Below are 23,953 nucleotides of genomic sequence, written 5' to 3'. Positions count from 1 at the left end.
TACAAAGCATAATAAACCCTTTCCTCTCCAAATTTCTTTCAGTTATGGTGTTCATCGAAGCAATAGAAACCCTAAGATACCCTCATGATGAAATGGGTGCTCCACTTCTGAAACCTTCAATTTAAAAGCACCATTTTTAGAAAATTCCCAATCACACTTCTGATTGCACGTGTGAGAAACATGAGAATGCCGTACAGAGCATGCCTTTGAGAACAATGAGCTCCAAAACTTAAGTTTCGGAGGCCACCATAGAGTAAGGAGCTGGACACTAATGAAAAGCACCAACAGCCAACGAGCTTCTGAAAACAGGAAAAATCATTTTTTGCTTGATCTCTGCAGGCCATCGTCCTGGGCTATCACAGCACTGGCCACTTCACTCTAGAAACTGTGTTTACCTGAAACCAAGAAATATTTAAGAAGATTAAAATGAAGGCCAGAAGAACCAATCCCTGATACTCTGTTATTCTTGCACACAGGAGCCTAGCATAACTGTCCTCTTAAGAGGCTCTACCCAGCAGCTGAAACAGATATAGAGACCCACAGCTAAACATTAGACAGAGCTTGGGGAGTCTTATAGAAAAGTTGGAGCAAGAATTGAGATCTGGAGGGGGCAGGAGTCCACAAGACCAACAGAGTCAACTAACCTGGGCCCTTGGGGGGTCTCCCAAAGACTAAACCACCAACCAAAGAACATACATGAACTGGACCTACACCCCACCCCACCCCCCAACACATATATAGCAGATGTGCAGCTTGGTCTTCATTCAAGTTCCCCAACAAATGGACCGGGTCTGTCCCTGTGTTGCCTACCTGTGGATCCCGTTCCCCTAACTAGGCTGCCTTGTCTGGCCTCAGTGGGAGAGAATGTGGCCAGTCCTGCAGTGACTTGATGTGCCAGGGGTGGGTTGGTACCCAGTGGAGCCTCCCCTTCTCAGAGAAGGGGAGAGGGGGTAGGGAAGAGAGCAGGGGCTGGCATCAGGACGTAAAGTGAACAATTAATGGACCCTGATGGTTTTATCTGAGTGGCCTCCCCGCTTCTCAGATGAGAAGGGGAGAGGGGAGGGGGAAGAGGGTAAGAGGAGAGTAGGGGCTGACATCGGGATGTAAAGTGAATAAATAAATTTAAGAACCCAGATGGTTTTATCTGAATGGGTAATGGGAAATCCGGAAAAAAGATCTTCTTGAGATATAACCTACCTCTGCATGTTAGCCAGGATTAACATTTATATTACCGCAAAGGAACTTATTCTTCTGACAAAAGGGGCAAGTGACCTGTAAAAACTCTTTTTGACCTTTTCTGGCCATCTTGAACTGCATGTTATCAACACAGTAACCTCACGCCCGAGAAATCGGTATTTGAGTTTCCTGAGTCTCCTCCGTGTTTTCCTAACTTTTGGACGCTCCCCTAGACTTTGAAGAGCCAGCATCAGGGTCCCCGCCATCATCCTGGGGCGCCGCCGTAAGGCTGCAGAGGACCTTAAGAAGAAGAGCAACGCACAGAAAATTTTTCCAAGTACCGGGTGCCGCCAAGGTTGGTGGCGGACCTGGGCTCCCACAGGCATGCCGGGAGTACGGCGCAAGAGGCTGACGTCACACGCGCGCGCCGGTCGTGGGGTCGTCGTGAGGTTGCGAGTGCGTGGCGGAGCGTCTGGCTCCCAGAGGGCCGTGCGCGCCCACTTCCGCCAGCTGCTCGGTTCCCGGAAGCGGCGGCCGGCAAATCCGGCGAATCCCCGGGCGCCGGGTGTGGGTATCGGGAGCATGCGGGGCGGCCGGCGGCCCGCGCGAGGCGCGTTGGTTTCCCCGCGGCGGTGGCGGTGGCGCGCAGCGGCTCTCCCGTGAGCGGCGGGCGGCGGCGGCGCTCGGCCCGCAGGTTGCGGCGCCATGTGGAGCGGCCGCAGCTCTTTTACCAGCTTGGTGGTGGGCGTGTTCCTGGTGTACGTGGTGCATACCTGCTGGGTCATGTATGGTATCGTCTATACCCGTCCGTGCTCGGGTGACTCCAACTGCATCCAGCCCTATCTGGCCCTGCGGCCCAAACTGCAGGTGAGCGTCGGGGAGCCCTAAGAAGGCGCCTCCCGGCCGGGTGCTACCACCCACCCCTACTGGCACTGGTCAGAGACGGGTTGCGGACTACCAGCTTTACCCCTTATCACTGATGTCACTGTCCAGTGTTCTGGTTAGGTGGCAGTGAGAGCTGGAGTTGAGACTTCTCTGTTCTCTGCTGCTTTCTTGTTACCCCTTGGTGCCCTGCTCTGCCCCTATTATAAGTGAGATCGAGTTGCACTACACGTGTTTCCTAACGGGACCCCAGTGGAAGTTACCAGGAGATCTCCAGCCATATGGGAGTCAGGCCGCTAGCTCTGCCCTCTCATCACCTGTGTCACTTCCTGGTTCTAGTGGGTATTCCGGACAGGTCAGCTCTACAGTTAGGTTCCTTGTTCACAGCAGTGTCACACAGGCCATCTTGCCCAAGCTCACCCTCTGAGAGGTAGCCCTCAGATTGCTACCCTCTCACAATAGTTAACATGTTTTCTATCAGAATCTTTTGGCTATTTATTCTTGCTCACTCTTTCCAGCTGAGTGTTTACACCACCACACGGTCCAGCCTTGGTGCAGAGAACAATGTGGACCTGATCTTGAACGTGGAAGACTTTGATGTGGATTCCAAATTTGAAAGGTGTGGATGTGGGACAGATTGCCAGAGATGGGTTCCAGGATGATCATGGATAGCATTGTGTGTAGAGTGAGGACATCCTATAGAAGCACTCCTGTCTAGGGTCTGTGTAAACCGTCAAGCTGAAAGTAACAGGTGTCGAGTTTGTCACTTAGCAAGTAGCTTTTACTGCAATCTGAGGGCAGTGTGGTTTACTACAGCCCATGTAGTCTCCCAAGGAATGATACATTGACCTACCTAGTAGGAATAATTAGTTCACTTGTTACTTATAAGTAAGTTACCTTTGGCATTAGAATATAAATCTCAATGCTCAGCTATGTACAGTAACTTTTGAGAATTAACATGGCTTAGCATTTGACATATGATTTTAACATGTAAAAGTTCAAATAAAATTTGTAAAATTGCTCATCAAATCAAGATCCTGTACTGCCCAACAGGTATCAAGCCCACTAGCCAACCAGTCTTCAGCTCCCACCCAGTGCATCATTGTCTGGGCCTATTAGCCTGTGGCCCTAGAGTAGTTATTAACTACCCATGCCCATCTTGAAATGGAGGTTGGACGTCCTGGTGCCATTCGCTAGTTTTATAGGGGCAAATCCTGCCTCCTATTCATCACCCTGTGCCAGGATAGATAGTGAAACATTCAGTTTGGAGCCTGGAAGAAGTTGAAGAAGCATGAGTGGTCCTGGTCCTGAGCTCCATGTCTGTTTGTACCTGCCTGAAACACCACAGCAGAAAAGTCCATAGAGTCAGCACCTGTGTATTCAGAGCCCTCTTAGTTCCCTAGTGGAAACAACTCTTTTTAGAAGCTTTAGAGGAGTCTACACCCTGTATGCTTCTGTAGCAGTTCCCACCATGCCTTTTAAAGCAAGTTGTAGTCTGAGGCTCTAACAGAGGTGGGGAGTGCTGTAACTTTCATAGTGCTTAGGACACAGTAGTGTTCTGACGTCAGTAAAGTCACAAGGCAGGTGAGTTTCAGTTTTAGCGGTTCTGAACTAAAATTAGATTCTGTAAATCTAAAGAGATGATTAGCTGACATGTGTATAAACAGTGTAAAACAGGATGGTGGTGCACACTTTTAATCCCAGCTCTTTGGGAAGCTGGGGCAGGAAGAACTTGAGTTTGAGGACTGTCTGGGCTATGTACTAAAATGGAACCTAAACATATGCATGTTTAAAATGACTCTTCTGTTTTAGGACAGTTAATGTTTCTGTACCAAAGAAAACAAGAAACAATGGGACGCTGTATGCATATATTTTCCTACATCATGCTGGGATTCTGCCCTGGCAAGATGGGAAACAGGTACACGTGGTCAGTACGCTGACTACCTACATGATCCCCAAACCAGAGGAAATTAACTTGCTCACTGGGGAGTCTGCTACACAGGTAAGAGTCGTAACAGGTCACTGTAGCGGGCTTGTGTCTCTTGTTAAGAGTTTGTGTGCATGTCTTCTAATGTCAGCTTAAAGGAATTTGAATTAATTATCTTTCATTTTAATTGTATCCCATAGATTTGTAGATACAGTACATGAGGTTAGCGATGAGTGGAGTTTCATAGCACTCTAGCAGACTCCCTCTCTGGCTCAAGGCCTTCTGCATCTTTGAGTGAGTGTATATGCCTTCTTAGAAGGGCAGTTATTCTTCAGAGTTCACCTGTACTTTCAGGTGAGAGTTGTCATGTATACACAGGCACATGCATGTACACACACACAGTGTAGGACTGCATGCCTGGGCATTTATGCTTGTAATTCAAAATTATAAGAAGGGTATAGGTACTGTTTATATTTTGTTCACCTGTAGAAAACAATATGCAAAGGAAATTTTACTCACAAAAGTGGTTGTTCAGCCAAGCAAGATGGCTCATTCCTGATACCCTAGTGCTTGGGACAGAGACAGGAAGGTTGCCCTGGGTTCCAGACCAGTCTGAGCTATAGACCAAGACTGTTGGAAGCAAGGGAATCATTCATGGGCCCATGGCAGAAAACAGACTTTCACTGTCTGGGTCCACATTGAATAGAAGCTAAGACCAGTCACAAGATAAGAATGATGGCAGCTTTGCAGGAAGCAGCCACAGTCTAGGGGTGGGAACATATTTTAAAATCCTCTTCCTATTTGTGGTGCTCCACTGTCTGTCTCCTTGGGGGCAGGTGGAGGGGGCTTCGTGATGGTAGTGTTGGGAGAAGGCTGGTATCTTGTTTGTGATGGATATGGAGCTTCAGGAACCATTACATGTAGGCTGTGGCCGTTGTTGCTGTGTGAGAGCTGTTGTTCAGGAGGAAATAGAGTAGTGCTGCTTCCTAGCCGAGTCATCCGGGTTTGATTTGCCCAGAGTTTTCTCCCTGGGTCTCGTTTTATCTAGAACAGATGCCTGATCCTGTGCATCTCCTTCCAAGACTGCACTGTATTCACTTACACCTGCTTTAGTATTGTCTCTTGGTAGTCTTTCCCCAGCCGACAGGAATGCAGGCCACCTGTTAGAGCCCCAGTCGCTGATCCCTCAGTACTGCCTCCTCATGGTCTCATAGAACCAGGTAGGAGGAAGGAGAATGTGCTCTGAGACTGATAGCCCAAGGTCGCTAGAACAGCCAAGTAGGCTTTTGCCAGTCTACGGAGCTAGTGGCTTCTCAGATGGAGGCCAAGACCACTCTGTTGCTACAGGCTGGTTTCAGGTAGTATAGCCTCAATTTCTATCCTATAGCAACAGATAGAAGCCGAGAAGAAGCCATCAAACGCCCTGGATGAACCCGTCTCTCACTGGCGACCAAGGCTGACCCTGAATGTGATGGTGGATGACTTTGTCTTTGATGGTTCCTCCCTGCCTGCAGATGTGCATCGGTACATGAAGATGTAAGTCTCAAATGGAACCCAGGGAGGGAAGCTACTCTTAGAACTGATGGCAGGGCAGGCATCAGTTTGGTGAGCCCAAATAGAGTATGCCATATCTGAGTTCTGGACCCTGCCTGTGTTGTGAGCTGCCCTGCCACAGAACCCATCCAGCTCTTTGCTTAACCACCTGGAAGTTATGATAACCAAGGTGACTGACAAGATTGAGAGAAAGAGTGAAAATCCAGCTGGTACATCTTGCCCTTTAGTCTAGGAAAGTGTCCCACCTGCACTGAAACAAAAAGCATAAGTTAGCTGTGACTACTGTACACTCTTTGGCCTTTGCTATGTCTTCATGCTACCTGGGCCATGAAATGTGGGATTTTGTAGCCGGACTCCCTTAAAGATTTCACCTCTAGGTTGTGTGGCCTAACTATTGCTTGCCATTCTTAGTTCTGTGTACCTGTGACGGTGTTCAGGAACCCCAGCACCGAGCTCCATCAGTGTGTCCTCATGGTGCCATGCAGCTTCTGAGAGTGGCTGGCTGAGAGTCACTTCTGTTCACAACAGATAATTCCTCTGGTATTGTCAAAGATTTCAGATAGGACATTGTACCTTTTAAACAAGAACTCCTCTGCCACTGAGCTAAATCCTCAACCCTCATTTTTTTTTATATAAATTCTGATTTGTGTACATGCTCCAAATTTTAAGCATTTGGTACAGAAAGGGCCAGCTCTGACCTTGTCTCCATCCTTCCTCTCAGATTCCCTCCTACAGTATCTGGGTAGCTTCCTTCCAGGCTACCCTGTGTCATAGCTAGTGCCCTACCGTTCTCTTAAGACGGAGGTGTGTGGATCTTCCTACTTGGTGGCTATACCTGATGTCGTGGGATGCTACCATCTCTTGCTTCTGTTTGGAAAGTTCTAAGATACCAGTAGCCAAGCTGCAGCCAACAGTGATGCTGGGTGGGATACTCCTAGTTTCTCAATGTATTTAGTGACCCAAGGAGATAAATCTGACACTGATTGCAGGTTGTTGTGCTTCAAACCCCCAGGATTCAGCTTGGGAAGACAGTGCACTACCTCCCCATCCTGTTCATTGACCAGCTGAGCAACCGGGTGAAAGACCTGATGGTGAGCCATGCTCTCGGTGCCTTGCTCTGGATACGGCACAGAGCTTCCTTCAGAGTAGAGTGATGCTTCTTAGCACATAGAGTACCTGGTTGGCCTCTAGTTCTTGTAGCTGCTTGTGGGGTCTCTTTCTGGTGATAGACTATTAGGGTGTTCATCAGGATCTTAGGTGGTAGTCCCACAGAGCTCCACCAGAAAGGCCTGCATGCCTGCTCCTGGTATGTGAGGCTTGTGATGTTTCATAGCTTCTTGCACAGCTTCTTGCCCTTAGGGATAGTCCTGCTGTGGGACCAGAGATTCATATCTGAACCAAGCCTCGGAGGGAGCCACAACTCTTAGTATAGCCACGAGCAATGCTAATGTCCTGTGGAGGAGAAATGCCTACTCTGATGCTCTTGTTATAGGCAAGAAAGATGCTATTTTTCCGAAGAGAACAAGAGTGTTTTGAGAGTAGCAGAAATGTGGCTGAATTTTGGCTTTGCATTATAAGGAGAATAACAGTGGTTAACACTGCATCAAGTACCATGCTTAGTATCTCATGTTTGTTGTAGTAGTTGCTGCCAGGGGCTGTGTCAGTGTTCTTTACAGTGGAAATAAGTTGGGATAGGAAAGGAGAGTTTTGCCTGGGTCACAGGTGAGCGAAGGTTATAAGTGAGTACCTGTGTTGCTCTCCCACTGTCATTTGTTAGTGTTCCCTGACAGCCAGCCTAGATCTCCTCTTGAACAGAATCAAGGCTTAGAGAGCAGGGAGCTTACGACAGGATTCTCCTCAGAGCCTGCCTGGGCTTATTCTAGCTGTGGCTCAGTATAACAAGCCCCCACAGTCCCTAATACAGGGTCCTCTACTTTCCTGGGGTGTCACCTGCACCTGGATGACCTGTGGGTTAGGGACAGGGCAGTCTGTAGTAAAGAGGTCTGACTGACTCCTTCCCCCCTTTTCTGACTTGGTTTTTCCTTGTTTAAAGCTGTGTTCTGTGAAATGTACAAGCTGTACTTTATAAACCTGGGGCTGTCTATACATACTATAAGACCTAATAGTGCAGACTTCTTGTAAGCATTTGAAAATTTGTGTCTAGTACTGTATTTTTGTGCCTGGGTATCCATTTGTAGATAGAGGCAGAGGTTATAGGCCAACCTCTGCAGGTTGTGTTCTAGTGGTCCTTCTTGTTGGAATCCTTACACACTACAGTACCTTTGGCAAACTCTACTTAGACATAGGAGTGAGCGAGCGTGTAGGCAACTAGCTTTGCTTTGGGCCTATTTTTGTATCTTTTGTCTCATGTGAACCATTTCTCAGGAATATTGTCTTTTTAGGACAGCCTGGTCTGCTAGGGTGGTCCAGCCAACAAGCTGTCTGATGGGATCTTACAGTGTCATCTCTGGGACAAGTCTGGCCATTTAGTGTGTGTTCAGAAACCTCTGCTGCCTGCAGTAAAGCAGGCTTCTGTGTTGTGAAGAGCCCCAGCACCTAGCTACCAAGTCCTAAGCCTGGTGGCTGCTTAACCGTGACACAGTTTAGGTTACTAGCTCCATTGTGAGTGACTGTCATGTCTTTGACACCAATGGTGTTCGTGGCAGGAGGTTGGGGCAGGAAGATTAGATGGATGATGTGTGTCAGCTTATGACATGTCCCGCACCATCAACATGACCACATTTCACCTGCTACAGGGTGTTAGTTGAAGTACTGTTTCTTCATGGTTCACCTGAGAGCATTTAGACATGGCCTTCTTGTGTTCAGTCTCCACTGGTCTAGGTCAGGGCCATGGTATCTCAGCCAGGCATTCTTACCTTCCCTTGGCTCAGCTAATAAGCTGACCAGTTTCTAGCCATGGTGAAAAGATGAGTGCTCCGAGATGTCACTGGGTGGTTCAGATTGGGGATAGTAGCTGGCAGGCAGAGCTCCCACCCTGTGGAAAAGGCTCAGTCTGAACATGAAAGAGCCTAGAAGAAGAATGACCATCCATCAGACCTTGAACCCTGCAAGGCCCACTGGGGCTGGCATGGAGCTGCACAAGGTTATGCAGGGACCTGGCAGGTATCAGCCTCTATTGGGATCTGGTGCATGGCTGCAGGGTGTTGCACTGAATCCTGGCCATGTTTGATAGCCCTCCTTCACCTATGGATTTCTTGGTGGCAGGTGATAAACCGATCTACCACTGAGCTGCCACTCACTGTGTCCTACGACAAGATCTCATTGGGGCGGCTGCGCTTCTGGATCCACATGCAGGATGCCGTGTACTCTCTGCAGCAGTTCGGTGGGTGGTCCCAGGGCCCCAGGCCAGGGTGGAATGGGGTGTATGGTGAATCCAAGCCATGCTGTGACTGCTTGTTCAACAGCTGACACAGACCCACACTGGTGTACTTCCTGCTAGGGGTCATTTGTGTGGTCACCTTTGGCCTTGTGGTCAAGAAACTTGCAGGCTTCAGCTCCTTTTATCCCTTAAAATGTGACTGTAGGAGTTAGCTGAAATCAGCTTTATTCAGAACACAGTATTTTAAATGCTACAATTTCTTTTGACTTTTACTGTAGACAAGATGTACATTTTCTACAGTCAGAGGAATATTTGTGATGTTAGATAAGACCAAAATGGCTCTTCTTGAATTATAATGTGTTTTCCTTACAGGGTTTTCAGAAAAAGATGCAGATGAATTGAAGGGAATTTTCGTAGACACCAACTTATATCTCTTAGCATTGACCTTCTTTGTTGCAGCCTTTCACGTGAGCTGTCCCCTGGGTTCTTGTCACAGGGAATAGGGACAGACATTGGGGTGGCTCATTGGGCACTGGCACATATCGCTAGGTTCTGCACAGCCTCTGGCCCCTATTGTTCCTTGTCTAGGTGCCAGTACCTCTAGAACTGTGTTGCCCGGCTCGGAAAGTGAGCGGTCCTATCTGTGGGTACTGTGTGCCGTGTGGTGCACAGAGGAACTAGAGAGCTCTCTGACAGTGCGCTGGATACAGTCAGGGTGCAAAGTAGGGGGCATGGGGTATAGTGGACCTTCTGAGTATTAGTTACTACAAAGCAGATGGAACTTTATAAGGCCACTGTCTGCAAGGGTGACTGTAAGAGGTCACACGGTGAGAAACTTAACTGTTACAAGTAGTGGGTGAGACCTAGGTTGGGGTACCTGGTTGGCCACATCCCAAGATATAATCTCCCTGCGATTTGAGTCAAAGATGTGTGTTTGAAAAATATCCCACTAATGTCTCCCTCCAAGTTCCACAATTCTGGCCTTTGAAACGTGTAGTGGTGGGATCCGTAGACAGTGAACATGTCTTGTAAAACCCGAGGTTTGGGCCTAGTGTACTTGTAGACTGCCTGCTCAGTCAGTGAAAGTGCTGTAAGTGACTAGACTGCAAGCTGCTGTCCTGTCTGTTCTTTCCAGCTTCTTTTTGATTTCCTGGCATTTAAAAGTGACATCAGTTTCTGGAAGAAAAAGAAGAGCATGATTGGAATGTCTACCAAAGCAGGTAGGGCCCAGGAACAGTCCACCTGCCCAGGGGCTCCCTGTGAAGCTCGAAACTCTTGCCTGCTCCTCAACAGTCCTGGACTTGTGTTTGGCTATGAGAGGCCTCTTAAGTTGGGCAGCATAATCCCAGACCCTTGTCTCTGCAGTCTCAGCAGTCAGTGAGCATCTCTGAACCCCACTGAGGCTATAGGCCACGGGGCACAGGCCTTCTGTATGAGGGTATGGAGCCGGGCTGCCTATGGAGGCACAAGGTGCATGACCCTGTTGGGCAGCTTGGTTGCTCATAGATTCCAGTACAGCACCAGACCTTCTGTCAACCGGCTTCCTCCTGCTTAGTAGGGCTCTGGCTGCTGGCTTTAGAATCAGTTTTCAAAGTAAATCACCCGTACCTGAGGCAGTGTCCTCATTAGGAGAGCTGACTTTGCAGAATCATTTCACTGAATAAGATCCAGTATGATGGTTTTGCTGTCTAAAAGAAGGGGCAGTGGCTAGTAGGGAGAGTTGTCATGATGGTAGCAGGCTTTGAGGTAAGTGTAGGTGCACGTGTAAGGGATAGAATAGAGAGGCTGCTCCAGCCAGAGCTGGATTCGACTGTCAGGATCTGGCCCAGTGAGTGTAAGTAAGACACAGGAAAGCTACTCAGTGTCTCATCAGGCTCCTGTGGAGAAGCTTCCTGCTGAATCTGCTAACTGTAGCCGTGACCTACTATGGCTGCAGAGTCCATCCTGTGAGCAAAAGCACGGCTTTATAAAAGAAACAAACCCTAGAAGGGTACAAAAGAAGAGCGTATAGAGTATGGAAGCACTCGGCCCGGGCAGCCAACCAGTATCTGTGCTTATTAGTGTCACTCCAATCTGGTACCTGCTTAGACCATGCCCTCTACCCTCTACTCCACTCTGGCTTCTGGTAATTAAAGTGCTTTGAAGAGATGCAGGTTGTCTGCTCTCCCTTCTGTCTCCCCTGGTGCTAGGCATAAAACCTGGGGACTGTACGCTCTGGGTACAGGCCCTACTCTAAGCTCCACCTCCAGCACAGCTCTTTGTGGCTGACTGGAGAGAGGGCGAGGGGAGGGGAGGGGAGATAGGTTTACAGGTGGTTGGCTGCGTGTGCAAGGGGTAGATACAATTTGCCCTCACCGCTGTGTGTTCTGTCCCAGTGCTCTGGCGTTGCTTCAGCACTGTGGTCATCTTCCTCTTCCTGCTGGATGAACAGACAAGCCTGCTGGTGCTGATCCCTGCAGGTGTTGGAGCTGCCATTGAGGTGAGTTCACAGAACCATGCTGGGTCAGAAGGAGTGGGGTTTCTGAGGTATGTGAACCTCAACACTTGCTCAGCTGCTCTGAGTGCTGAAACAGGCTATCCGAGGACCTACTCACCTTGAGAAACAGGTTTAGAGAGGCAGCTGCTGGATAAGTATCTAAGGGTACATCTTGGAACCATAGATCGTGTTAGACCCGTATTAACAAGTTTGATGCGCTCTAAGTGAAACAGAAGGAGGACACTGAAGAAGCTCCTGGTTTGATAGGAAGTTGCAATGGAACAGTCACGAGGACAGTGGTTAATGCCACTTGACACCTTGTGACCCTGTGCAGCTGTGAGGTGCTTGTAGAAAGGAGCCATAGGGGCCCAATCTGGAAGGAAGGCACCAAGCGGGCCAGATCCAGAGGTCTAGTTCTCAGAGTTGGTTCTGTTGAGTACCTGCCCTTGTAAATGCTTATTAAGATATGGGTGTCACAGTGACAGCATGAAAATCCATCTCGGAGTCAATGTTCTAGACCTGACCTTAGTAAATGCTACTGGTACAAGATTACAGTGAGAATGTTGAGGAGGCCATGGATCCTAGTGAGTCTAGGGAAAGACTTGGGGCCCAGGATGAAGACAGCTAGATTTAGAGTAGGTGTGAGTTCTGGTTTCCTTGTGTTTTACCTGTGACTGCACATCCCACCTAGTGGACAGCCATGAGTGAATGTGGTGCAGAGCTTGCCCAGTCCACTGATGGCCATGAGAGGTGGCGGGAAGAGAATCGGTGACTAATGGGCCCAGGGGTGAGGGTGCCAGTCTTCCTTATCCAACATCTCAGAATTAAATGTCCATTTCCTGTCTCCCTTCAGCTTTGGAAAGTGAAGAAGGCATTGAAAATTACAGTAGCCTGGAGGGGCTTGAGACCTGTGTTTCAGGTGAGACCTCCAGTGACTACTCCAGATACATCTTTTCCTGAGCAGACTGGCCAAGCTGTCATTTTGTAGTTCCCGTCAAGTTAGTGCTTGAACCTTCTGAAGATACTTTATCCTGTCTTTGTTGCCTGGTACAGAGCTTCCTAGCACACAGGCACATGCATGCTAGAGCTCCCCCATGGGATGGGGAGGGTCCTCATACAGGGAAGCGGGCTTTGTAGTTCTTAGCTGTAGGACTTCACTAATAGAGCTCCCATCAGCTTTCTTATCAGTTGCTAATTCTTTCTTCACCTGAAGACTGGGCTGATTCTGGGCCTTTGTGATGGTGGAACAGGGGGAGGAGTGGCCAGTGCCTAGGCCAGAGGCTGGGTACAGCCAGTATTGGCACTGAGGGTAGTGCAGTGGGCCTACACTGTTTATTGCTCCAGTGCCAGCTTTGTTGTGATAGTCTCCTGAGTCAACTGACATTATATTAATCTTACAACAGTTTGGTACCCATAGTGAATCTGAGAGGAAGACTGAGAAGTATGATGCTCAGGTAAGCAATTGGGGGCCCATAACTCCACAAGGCATTAGGTTCTTGTAGTAATTTGGGGGAGCCTGTCCTGGGAATGCAATGGAACCAGCCTAAATAGCAGTTCCAAGAGTGAACATGTGGGTGTACCCCCTTCCAGGGAAGGAACGTGCTCCCAGGCCACTGGTCCCAGTTTGTTACCTGTACAATTCCTGCTGCTTAGGAGATCATTTTTACTAGCCAGCTGGCTTCTCTGTGCATTCATACAGAGGCCACAAGAAGCCCTCTAGCACCTAGACTCTAGTAGCTTTCCACTGCTGCTAGGGAGTGAGACGTGTTGGATTTAACAGGATGTCTCTGTGCAGGATGGTTTTGGTGTTTCAATTCAAAGCTCAGATATTTGCATTTTAGATTTAGTGAGATGATAACAAATAACAAACCAGAGTCAATACAGGGCCTGTGGTGCAGGTGCAGCCTGGGTCTATGACTACAGGCTTCCTTGGTTTCTCCTGGCTGAATCTGCCACTCTGATACAGGCAGCATATCTGATGCATCACAGTCACTACTGCCCATGGTGTGCATTCAGAATCTTGCTTTGGGATCTTGGCAGAATTCCATGGCCATTAGACACAGTTGTACTATTACCCGAAATGTTATTGGGGTCTCACCTTTATTGCTTGCTCCCATCATATGTTAGATGATGCATCTGCTGAGGTGGTTGGTGGTTGGGGTATTTAACTCAAGCTGCCTTTACTCGCAGGCCATGAAGTACTTGTCTTATCTGCTCTACCCTCTCTGTGTCGGGGGCGCTGTCTACTCACTCCTGAATATCAAGTATAAGAGGTGGGTGCTGCAGAATTCACGCCCTCAAGTCTTCTCAGCTGAAAGCCTAGTGTGATTTCTGAACACAGGGCATCTGCACCTGGTAACCCACCGCCAACTCCAATCCCCCATCCTAGGGCTGCCAGGAACTCAGGACTCGTCTCAGATACAGGCCAGAATCTGCTGTTGCTCTGAAAGTCAGTACTAAGCCTTTATCTCCTCCAGGTTGTGAAGAGGACAGAGACAATGACATGCCCTTATGTATCTCAGGAAATCAAAGGCTATAGGGACCACGTGGTAGACAGAGGAATACATATCTTCAATTTGGGAAGTGCAAGCTTTCCCCTACTTCATCACTGACTTTTGGGTACAGAGATTGGAGAGTTTGAAAGAGGAAAAAGCGAACACTAGGCTGCTGCTGTGCTCACTGGTTTCAGCTAGACAGGAAGAGTCAGAAGCACTAGGAGAATTCTCGGGACCCTGTGTCAGGTGGAGAGATGTGGGCAGTGTGTGTCTGGGGTCAGGCTGATATGAGGATAGGTAAGAAGCATGAGCCAGGTAGGACCCCAGGGTTGAATGCTGTACATAGGTTCATATCTCACTGAAGTACAATCAGTGTACAGAATGACATCTGTTTATTCAGAGTGCTGTCTCCCCACGTGACTCTGCTTCCACAGAGTGCTATCTGCAGGCTGCCTTGGCATCCCAGCTACCCTGGGTGTCAAAACAGTTTTTGAGGAGGGTACTTTCCTTTCATTTTAACATTGAGCAGCCCATGGCCTCTGAGGGTTACAAGTCCTTTACTTCTATTTCAGTTGGTACTCCTGGCTCATCAACAGCTTTGTGAATGGTAAGTACATGTGTCTCCTTGGTAATAATGTTTATAGTGGGTGCTGCCTTTCCTGTTCCTCTCCATCACTTGTGGGATAGGTTTCTTGGATTAAAGACTAATTCGTCCCTTACCTTTAGAATGCATACAGGGCCCAGCACTGTAGTGCCTGAGCATCAAACAAGCCCATTCCTGAGCTTGAATAAATACTCCAGTGCATAGTCTGTTTACGTTCTCAAAAAGTAGGCAACACTAGCATTCAGATCCCATCTGATATTTCATCCATAGACTTTCCCAGAGTATGTTACGTTACCTTTTGTGGCCATGCTGGGAGGCTAGTCGATGCCCTGCTGCTCTGTGTGTGGGTCACAGCACATGGTCTCTGTATACTCGGTGTGTCCCGTGGCTAAGAGTCACAGAGTTGTATTCTCGTGCTTTGGGGTGTCCCAGTGAGCATTAGTAAGGTTAGGCAGCCTCACAGTAAGCAGGTAGTTCTGGTGCCCATGCTTCCAGGGATGAGTCCCAGACTTAAGCCTGCCACCTTCCCCAGGGCACCTCTGATGTCCCTGGTGCCCAGCACTTGCTTGATCCTGGGGGCAAAAGTCAACAGCAATCATTAAAAAGTGTGCTGCTAAAAAAACCAAACCAAAACAAAAACAAAAAAGCCGGGCGTGGTGGTGCACGCCTTTAATCCCAGCACTCGGGAGGCAGAGGCAGGCGGATTTCTGAGTTCGAGGCCACCCTGGTCTACACAGAGAAACCCTGTCTTGAAAAAACAAACAAACAAACAAAACAAAAAACAAAAAAAAGGTGTGCTGCTTTTCTGATGTCCTTGGCTCTTGGTGAGTTTATTAGCCAGCAAGCTGCACTGTGACAAGGCCAGCAGAGGTCTTTTGGAAGCTGGGTGCCCTAGCAGAATGTATGTTTGGTTCTTTTCCATGGATGTCTTCTGTTTCCACAGGTGTCTATGCCTTTGGCTTCCTCTTCATGTTGCCCCAGCTTTTTGTCAATTACAAGGTAAGGTCAAGGAGTCTCTGCTAAGGCAATACCCCTATCTTCTTTATATTGCCTCTGGCTGACCTATGACATCTTCCTTGTTTCAGATGAAGTCAGTGGCACACCTGCCTTGGAAGGCCTTTACCTACAAGGTAAGCCACAGTTCTATGCCAAGAGTGGCTGGAAGACTCTTTGTGGGGTATATTCGTGTGAGCTCACCTATGTACACAGACACACAGTAGTTTTGGCCCTGTCCACTTTGTTGAAAAACTAAGACATCCTTTCAGACTCTGAAGAGCCACAAAGCATGCAGGATAAAGGGTCTCGTAGTCATGGTAAAGGGAGAGTTTTGAGTGAAAGGCCATGTTCCTTTTTTGGCACCATTGTCAAAATGCAAATATGTTTTGGCCCAGGAATTGAGTATTTGAAACCAGACCCCTGTTTCTTCCCAGCAATGCCCAGAACCCTTCATAAAGGGTTGATGAGGCTGAGCTAGTCGGAAGGAATTTCAGTTCTCTAAGGAACCAGCCCCAGTGCTGCTCTGTTCGTCTTTCCCAGCTAACTTCTTGGCTCCCAGCACAGAAAGCTGCAGAACCTTGTGGGCCTGGGAAGCTCCTGTCCTGCTGGTGATGCTCTGGTATCTCTGCACTAGATCGTCACTCACTTGGTGTGAACATTACAGTTAGAGGTCCCACCCTGTGCTGAGGGGCAGCTCACTGACTTGGGTTATAAAACATAGGACTCCAGCTCTGGTAGTTTCACTGCTCCATCTTGCTTTGTAGGCTTTTAACACCTTCATTGATGATGTCTTTGCCTTCATCATCACCATGCCCACATCCCACCGGCTGGCCTGTTTCAGAGATGATGTGGTCTTCCTGGTCTACCTTTACCAGCGGTGGTGAGTGTGTACATGCAGCACCTCCTCAGGGTAAAGCCCTGCACTTGTCTCTTTTGGGGCAGACTTGGCAGGTGGTAGCTTTTCTCTGTTGCCCAAAATAGGTTCCAGCTGTGTCTTGTGACAACACAGTGCAGGATTGTTCTCTACACAGTTGTTTTGAGAGTCCAGCCAATAGTCCTCAAGCACAGGTCTCCAGTATGGGGTAGTGGTGGGGTGCTGGTCTTCTCTTAGGCTGCATTCCCTGCAGGTAAAGGTCAGTGGTTCCCTCACCTGGGCCTGGATTGTACTTGCAGCAGTAGGTAGTAGCAACCGGGGCCTCAGACCAACAGCACAGCCAAGCTGCCAGCTTAGCCAAGGAAGAGCCTCTAGGACATACACTAAAGTAAAATGCAAATGCTTACCTGTCCTCCCTTTTCCCCTCTGAGATGGACTCTGGCCATTCCATGAGCCCTAGCCTGTGGGCTGTGTCTGTGGTAGGGCCAGGTTTGGGGATTTCCTAAAACAAACCTTAAAACTGATAGAGGTTCAGGCTACCCATCTTCTCTGACCTCAGAGCTTGAGTCTATGTTGAGAAAAAGGCTCATGGAGAGTTGCCGCCTCACCTTACTTCCTCCAATAGTTGGCAGTAGAGGCTGCCCCACCCCTAACCCCCAATCTCCATATGGTGACAGCTCTGTCCTCTAGCTTCCTAAGCTGTGGCCATCCTCTTCTACAGGATGAGCCTGTCTTCCCAAAGCTACGTCAGCTGCCTGCAGATGTTCTTGGGCTCAGACTGTTTGTCCATGCACTTGTGTGTCTGAGAAGGATGTTGTCATAGCACAGTACCATATCCACATGCTGAATGAGGTTTTGTTCCTACGTTTTCATATCCACACTTGGCTCCCTGACACACCTGAAGGCAGAAGTCAGCTTGTGGGGAACCCTGACTTACCTGGTGCAGGGTTGTTCTTAGGAGTCCCATATCAAGCCAGCAGAGCCCTTGAAGTGGTTCTGAGTATTTATGCAGAGACCCAGCTCGAAAGCTTTTGGTGAAAGTGGGCTTGTTTATTAAATCTGAGGTCTTGTTTATTAAATCTGAGGTCTGTGGGGCACCAGGGAGAATTCCAAACAGCAGTGCCCACTGTTTGGAGCATCCCTCCTTACCTTGGTGTCTTCATAGAAGCAGGGTATGTTGCTAGAGTGGGAAAGGAAGTCTCAGTATTGAAGAGCATAGCCGCTGCAGGCAAAGTGCTTGAAGCCATGGAAGCATCTAGAACTAGTGTTTTTGTAACTGTGCCTGGAAGTTTTCACAGTTCTACACATGGAGGCCTCAAGGCCCCACCCTACTGCGGGGCTGCTGTCCTTCTCTGGTTTGCCCAGCTCTCATTTCCTAACCCTGCAGAATGGGACACATGAGAGATGGGAGGCAGCCCCAGGACCTATGAAGGTTCCAGATGTTGAGGTAGCCCAGATACTGGGATATTTTCAGAGGAGCTGTGTTCTCTCAAGGACATAAGGACTTGCCTTGCTAATAGTCATCCATCCCTACCATTGCAGGCTTTACCCTGTGGATAAGAGCAGGGTCAATGAATTTGGGGAGTCTTATGAGGAGCAGCCCAAGCGGAAGCCCCACCCAGACTGAGCATCTCGGCCCAGGCTCCCAGGCGGCACTGTACTGCACAGCACAGTTGGGCCATGAGTATTCCTGGGGGCTTCAGGAGAATTCCTAGATACCACATCTTCTGCATTGCCAAATCCCTCTGAGCATTTCTCAGTATCCCTGAGCACCCTCTCTTCTCCTCGTGTTTCAGAAGGAACCATAGCACTTAACCATACACCCCACATGAATTTGGGTCTTGGTGATGGTGCCAGTGGGCAGTCACCCAAGGGTAGCTCTCAGTGCATGAGTGTCCCATGGCAGCCAGTGGACACCTGAGCACACAAGGGTAGGGAGCATGGTGGATTTCCACGTCACCTTGTCCAAGTGCTCCTTCTGTGGATTTCACATACACAAAAGTCGTTCTGTACCGACTCTGGGATCAAATGGCTCTTTCCCTTTTGTTTAAAATTTGATTGTTTAAAGCCTAATGTATGTATGTTTCTATTTTAAAATAAATTTCTTTGGCTGTGATAATTTTCTTAACCTCTAATATAAAATATAGAAAATATTGCGGATATCATACGTTAAACCTTTCTCAGGGATCAATGCAAAAGATAGGTTTGTTTCTGCATTGAAAGAAGCAAATGGGGGCGGAGAGATGGCTCAGCAGTTAAGAGCACTCAGTGTTCTCCCAAAGGTCCTGAGTTCAATTCCCAACAACCACATGGTGGCTCACAATTTGGGCTTCTGTAATGAGATCCAGTGCCCTCTTCTGGTGTATCTGAAGACAGCTACAGTGTACTCATAAATAAAATAAATCTTTTTCTTTTTCTTTTTCTTTTTTTTTTTTAAAGAAAGAAGCAGATGCCCAGTGTATTTCCCAGCTATGGAGCCACAAATGTCCTATAAGCTCATGTGTCATTTAATGGCTGGTCATAGTTGCCAGCATTCAAGCTGGTCATATTTTAGGAGAAATGCTGTGGAGAGGAATAGGCTGCAAAGAAGTGCTTCCAAAGGCAAGAATGTGTTGGGAACAGTTGAAGTATGCTCTGGCAACATGAGCCTTGGCATCCCTGAAGTTTGTGTGTAGTTGAAAATGGTTTCTTTTGCTCCTCTATAGCTTTCCTCTTCCTCCTGGTGCCAGGCTCTTCTCTGAGAGTTGGTCACCTGGAAAGATGCTCTATCTAAGTGGAACACATTCACCCTTACCTGTGCCTTCCTGGATGACATAAGATTCTAGGGTAGTAAACTGAAATCCAAGCCTGGGTATCAACCTGATCCCGTGATTCAAAAGGCAAACATTGGTTTCAGATAATCCTTTAGGATTTCCAATTAAAATGCTAATGCAGACACGCAGTCTCAGATATGGATACTGGGGACACATCCCTGAGGATCTTAAAGGTACCCCAATACAGTTGTTCAAGGCACATGGCAGTCAGGTTCATTGCACCTGGATCCTGGGGTAGGAGGTAGGCTTGAAGCTGAATTGGGGGTCCCTTACCAGACAGAGCACAAGTCAAAAGCAGTGGGACTTGCTTAGGGTGTGTAAGGATGGGTAGCCAGGGTGTGGAGGGGTGCAGCTGCCCACACCTGTGCCTGTGATAGCATATCCAGTTCTAAGCACTGAGAGAATAAAGGTCTCTACATACCAATATTAGAACATTCTCCTTCCCAAAGCAACAATGAGAGACAATCCTGACTTCAGCAGCTGCTTCAGCATGGTAACCTCTTAGAGACACAACCATGGAAGGACCCTGGGGTGCTACATAAAGTCAGCTTACACTCCATGGCTTAGAACAAGTGTAAGATGGTCTCCATAGATTAACCCTGAGGAGGGACAGGTCTGGGCATGGGGGCTCTAGGAAACCTTACCTTTTCAGTTTCTCAAGCTGTAACAGATTTCATGGCATATAGCCCATTGGCCCAACCCCATCCTTTCCTCTTGTTCTTCTCCCCTTGATAAGAATCGTGTGATATTGTCTCACCCCACCCCACCCCCATAGGCATGCACAAGCCAAACTGACCCTTGAAGACCGATTCAAAAGTTCCCATTTGGACTGTGGTGAGATGAGGCGTTTGTCCACATATCTTTCATTCATGGACTGGGGAGCAACAACAGACTGCTAATGAGTGCTCAGCTCTGTAGTACAACTTTTCTAAAAGCATTGTGTTGACATTTTCATAGAATAAGGACATGGTAAAGAGATCTAGTTCAGACTTCACTGTGACTGACCACATTTTTGTGCCAACCTTGATTTGGATGGCCCCTGAAATGCTTGTTTTATTTTTCTGTTTTTCCCATAAGCGTGTGTTTGTAGTGTTATTATTGTTGGATATGACACACACCTGTATTACTGACACTCAGGGAGTTGAGGCAGGATCACTTGAGCTCAGGAGTTCTAGGCTAGCCTATGAAACATAGATGCCCATCTGAAAAACAGAAACAAAACAGCAGTCAGTGGAGCCAAGCTTCCAGCAAACCAGTTAGAGCTGAATTGATGCTCTGAAGAAGAGAAAATGCAGAGAGGGTACTGAACAAATAATGTCTGGGCAAACCTCAAACATGAAAATGGAAGAGGTGGAAATCCAGAGAACTCTGAGGGAAAATAAAACACAACTCCAGGTCATCACCGTACTCATCAGACTGCTGAGATGCAGCCACAGAGAAAAATCTTAAAATAGCCTAAAACGATGAATGACACATAAAGCACAGAGAAGACGAAGCTGAGTTTGTCTTGTAGGAACAACTTGAGAAGACCTAAACCACTGCAATGAATGCATTCTGCTAACTTAGAATTTGCTACCCAGTTCAGATCCAAAAAGGGTTTCACAAAGTTCAACACAAAACAGTAGCAGGAGTGGCTAAGGGGGACACACTGATAGGAATTCAGAAAAGTAGGGAATGCTCACTCATATGGGGACATTACAAAATGTACTTTCATGTTGCTTAAATCATTTTAATTGGCAACCACATCAAGCTAAATAATGCTTTGAGATTCATAACATTTGGAGATTATGTCTACACTAGCAGAGAAGGCACCAATTACATCCCAATTGCTAGATTCTCATAGAATCATGAGTCACAATGGCAGAGACAGGTTCTGAGAGTGTGTCCTTGTGTAAACAGTATGCTGTACAAACTAAATTGGCTGCAATATCACTAGGCAGTGTTGTCCCATAAGACAACTATCACATATGTGGTCCAGTGATGACCAAAGCATCTTTTAGCATTTTGCAAATGAAGCTCAAATCAAATATGACTAAGCTCACGCAGTACAAATCAAAGGTACACTGGGATAGTTTAAAAGATACATACTTGTACTGGCTAGTTTTGTGTCAGCTTGACACAGCTGGAGTTATCACAGAGAAAGGAGCTTCAGTTGAGGAAATGCCTCCATGAGATCCAACTGTAAGGCAATTTCTCAATTAGTGATCAAGGGGGAAAGGCCCCTTGTGGGTGGGACCATCTCTGGGCTGGTAGTCTTGGGTTCTATAAGAGAGTAGGCTGAGCAAGCCAGTAAAGAACATCCCTCCATGCCCTCTGCATCAGCTCCTGCTCCCTGACCTGCTTGAGTTCCAGTCCTGACTTCTTTCAGTGATGAACAGCAATGTGGAAATGTAAGCTGAATAAACCCTTTCCTCCCCAGTTTGCTTCTTGGTCATGATGTTTGTGCAGGAATAGAAACCCTGACTAAGACAATACTATAAACCCTAAAAGTTGTAAACCAAACACATGTGTTTCCATTAAGCCGTCGTAGAACAAGAAGTACTCAACCCAAGCCACGTAACTATAATCCCAGCCTTTGAAAAACGGGATCAGGAATTCAAGGTTAGCCTCATCTATATGTAAGATTATAGCCTGTTTGGGCTGCATGAGACTTTGTTTCCAAAAAAGCAAACAGGCAAAAACAAACACAAGAGAAGGCAGATGTAAAATGAAGGAGGGGTAGATGGGTCAAGTAGAAAGTAGCATAGGAAACAAGTCAAGTATAGGAGAAGAGGTGGTAGTAACCAGATCATGCAGAAGGACTCCGGGCCATCTCCTCACAGTGGCTTAGGTAGGCCTTCCTCTGCTCTGGAGCAGTGGCAGAGTTGCCGCTTTAAGGAGGCGATCAGTCACCTTTAAGGACTGAAAAGCTGAACAGTCTTCTTAAGTCAGAAGCCAGTGGCTTCATCTTACACCTCTCTTCCTTCCCTTGCTACTCATACTGGATCTGATGATTTGCCCAACTTGGAAGAAACGTCTCTTCTGAAGGGTTTCACAGATACCCCATCTTCCGAGAAAGGACCGCATAGGCTGGCCATCCCTGTGCTTACAAAAGGAACAATTAAGAAACTTAATTCCATAAGCAAATACAACCTTTCCAAGCCCCAAGAGGATGATTTTATCTTACTGTTTTCTTATATCTCATCAAATAACTTCCAAGGGCTCAAAAATCCAAAGATGTAAAAAAGGAACTGAGCTCTGTTTGCCAAGCCATGAGGATTAAATAATGACATTCAAAGAGATTTTTGTGCCCTAAGTACTTTTTATTGGTTTTCATAGATGGTTTAATGTGCAAGATGAAGCAAACAGAGATGGGAGTGGTATCAGCATGGATTAAGGTGGCAGTTGTGAGGGAGGGGTACTGAGAGAACAGGACAAGGTAACCTATCTAAGGAGAGGCCAAGTTAGTCAGTGCCAGGACTTCTAAGTCCAGAACTAGTACATATTCCTTAGGTGCTGTTTGGGAAGTCAGGGAGTCACCAGCCTCGGGATCTATAAAAGTGCATGGCGGCATTCACTCACATACTTCCTGAGCTGTTCAATGTTGATGAAGTCGTGGGTATGAGACTGTTGTGTCAGTGACAAACTATGTAAATGAGAATGATTGTTTCCATGTTGACCACTAAGAAGTAAGCCAGTTCCAGTGATCTCCAAACATGGCAAGCTATAGCAGAACAGCAGCCCCATCCAGAGCCTTGCCCTGGTTCTGGATGGGGGAGAATCCAGTGGGAGTCAGTTGCTGCCAGCATGTTGGGGTAGAAGGCTGGAGCATGACAGGTCCCCGAGGATTTCCTACACAGACACTGCTTCCTATATGGGTAGGGATACTTGAGGTCCTTTCCTCTACCTCCTTCCCTGCAGGGTTTATAACCTCTACCACTGTCTGTCTCTGGGATAGCTCCTGGGGTGCAGCCCCTCCCAAAAAAAGCCTCTCCCTGGCCTCATGTCTCTAAGAACAGCTTTCTAAAGCAGGCCTGTTACAAGAAGGCTCCCTTTTACTGGCTTCATCGTTGCTGGTGGACAACTTCTACTCGTTTTCCACTTCAGTTTCTTCTAGTCTGTTTTTATTTGATTCTGATGCTTGACCAGGGTTTCATGTGTAGTCAGCAAGTGCTACTCCCTCCCTCCTCTTCTTTGTTTTTTTTGAGGCAGGGTCTCATTTTGCCCAAGTGGACCTAAATCTCAGCATGTAGCTGGCCTGGTTTTGAATGCCTTCTCATCCTGCCTCTACCTCCCAAGAGTAGCTTACAAGTGTGCACCACCATGCCCAGCTATATTCTTATTTTTGAGACTGTTTTCTATGCTGGTTTCTTTGGGGAACTACACTAAGGTAGCTTCATTATTGGCATACATTTCTCAGTTCAGGCCCATATCTCCTAAGTAGCAGAACTAAGCAGATCTCAAACAAACCCCTCGAAAAGACTGATGCCCACTAAACGGGACTTCTAAAATAGCTCCTGTAATCCTGAGCATTTACAAGGCGGCAGACCTCCTATAAGGGAGTAAATATGAAAACGCGCCTGTTCAAATGCTAGGTCGGTGGATAGAAGCAATTTCCTCAGAAAGCTGAAGGCACCAAAGGTTATATTTGTTAGCATTTCAGTGTTTGCCAAACTCAGCTACAGTGGAGACCACAGATTCCCTATTTCCCAGTGTATTGAGATTCAAAATTCAACAGCCCCTCTCTAACTATGGCTCGCTCACGGTCGTGTCCCAACAACAACAACCCCCACCCCTATCCCACCCCCGCCTCACACGTGCAAGTACTATCACAGCT

The 23,953-nt window shown here is 47.6% G+C and overlaps 1 protein-coding gene and 1 long non-coding RNA gene across 2 annotated transcripts; one reads left to right on the top strand and one right to left on the bottom strand.

The window, feature by feature from the left end:
- Positions 1-297: 297 nt before the first annotated feature.
- On the bottom strand, positions 298-1,543 carry LOC110308705 (uncharacterized). Its single transcript, XR_002379604.2, has 2 exons — positions 1,198-1,543; positions 298-395 (listed from the first exon to the last, which is right to left on the bottom strand). It is a non-coding gene; the product is annotated as an uncharacterized LOC110308705 (long non-coding RNA).
- Positions 1,544-1,639: 96 nt separating this feature from the next.
- Clptm1l (CLPTM1 like) lies at positions 1,640-18,443 on the top strand. Its single transcript, XM_021180741.3, has 17 exons — positions 1,640-2,043; positions 2,577-2,677; positions 3,871-4,060; positions 5,373-5,521; positions 6,552-6,630; positions 8,765-8,882; positions 9,252-9,346; positions 10,015-10,099; positions 11,255-11,358; positions 12,209-12,274; positions 12,759-12,809; positions 13,546-13,628; positions 14,423-14,457; positions 15,398-15,453; positions 15,540-15,584; positions 16,215-16,330; positions 17,867-18,443. The coding sequence occupies exons 1-17, from the start codon at positions 1,882-1,884 to the stop codon at positions 17,949-17,951; spliced, it is 1,620 nt and encodes a 539-aa protein (XP_021036400.1). The 5' UTR covers positions 1,640-1,881; the 3' UTR covers positions 17,952-18,443.
- Positions 18,444-23,953: the final 5,510 nt, after the last annotated feature.

Source organism: Mus caroli, unplaced genomic scaffold, assembly GCF_978045245.1.
Source record: "Mus caroli unplaced genomic scaffold, Mus_caroli_1 scaffold_15, whole genome shotgun sequence".
Lineage (NCBI taxonomy): Eukaryota > Metazoa > Chordata > Mammalia > Rodentia > Muridae > Mus > Mus caroli.
The sequence above is the reverse complement of the archived record's forward strand: the minus strand, read 5'-3'. Positions and strand labels throughout refer to the sequence as shown.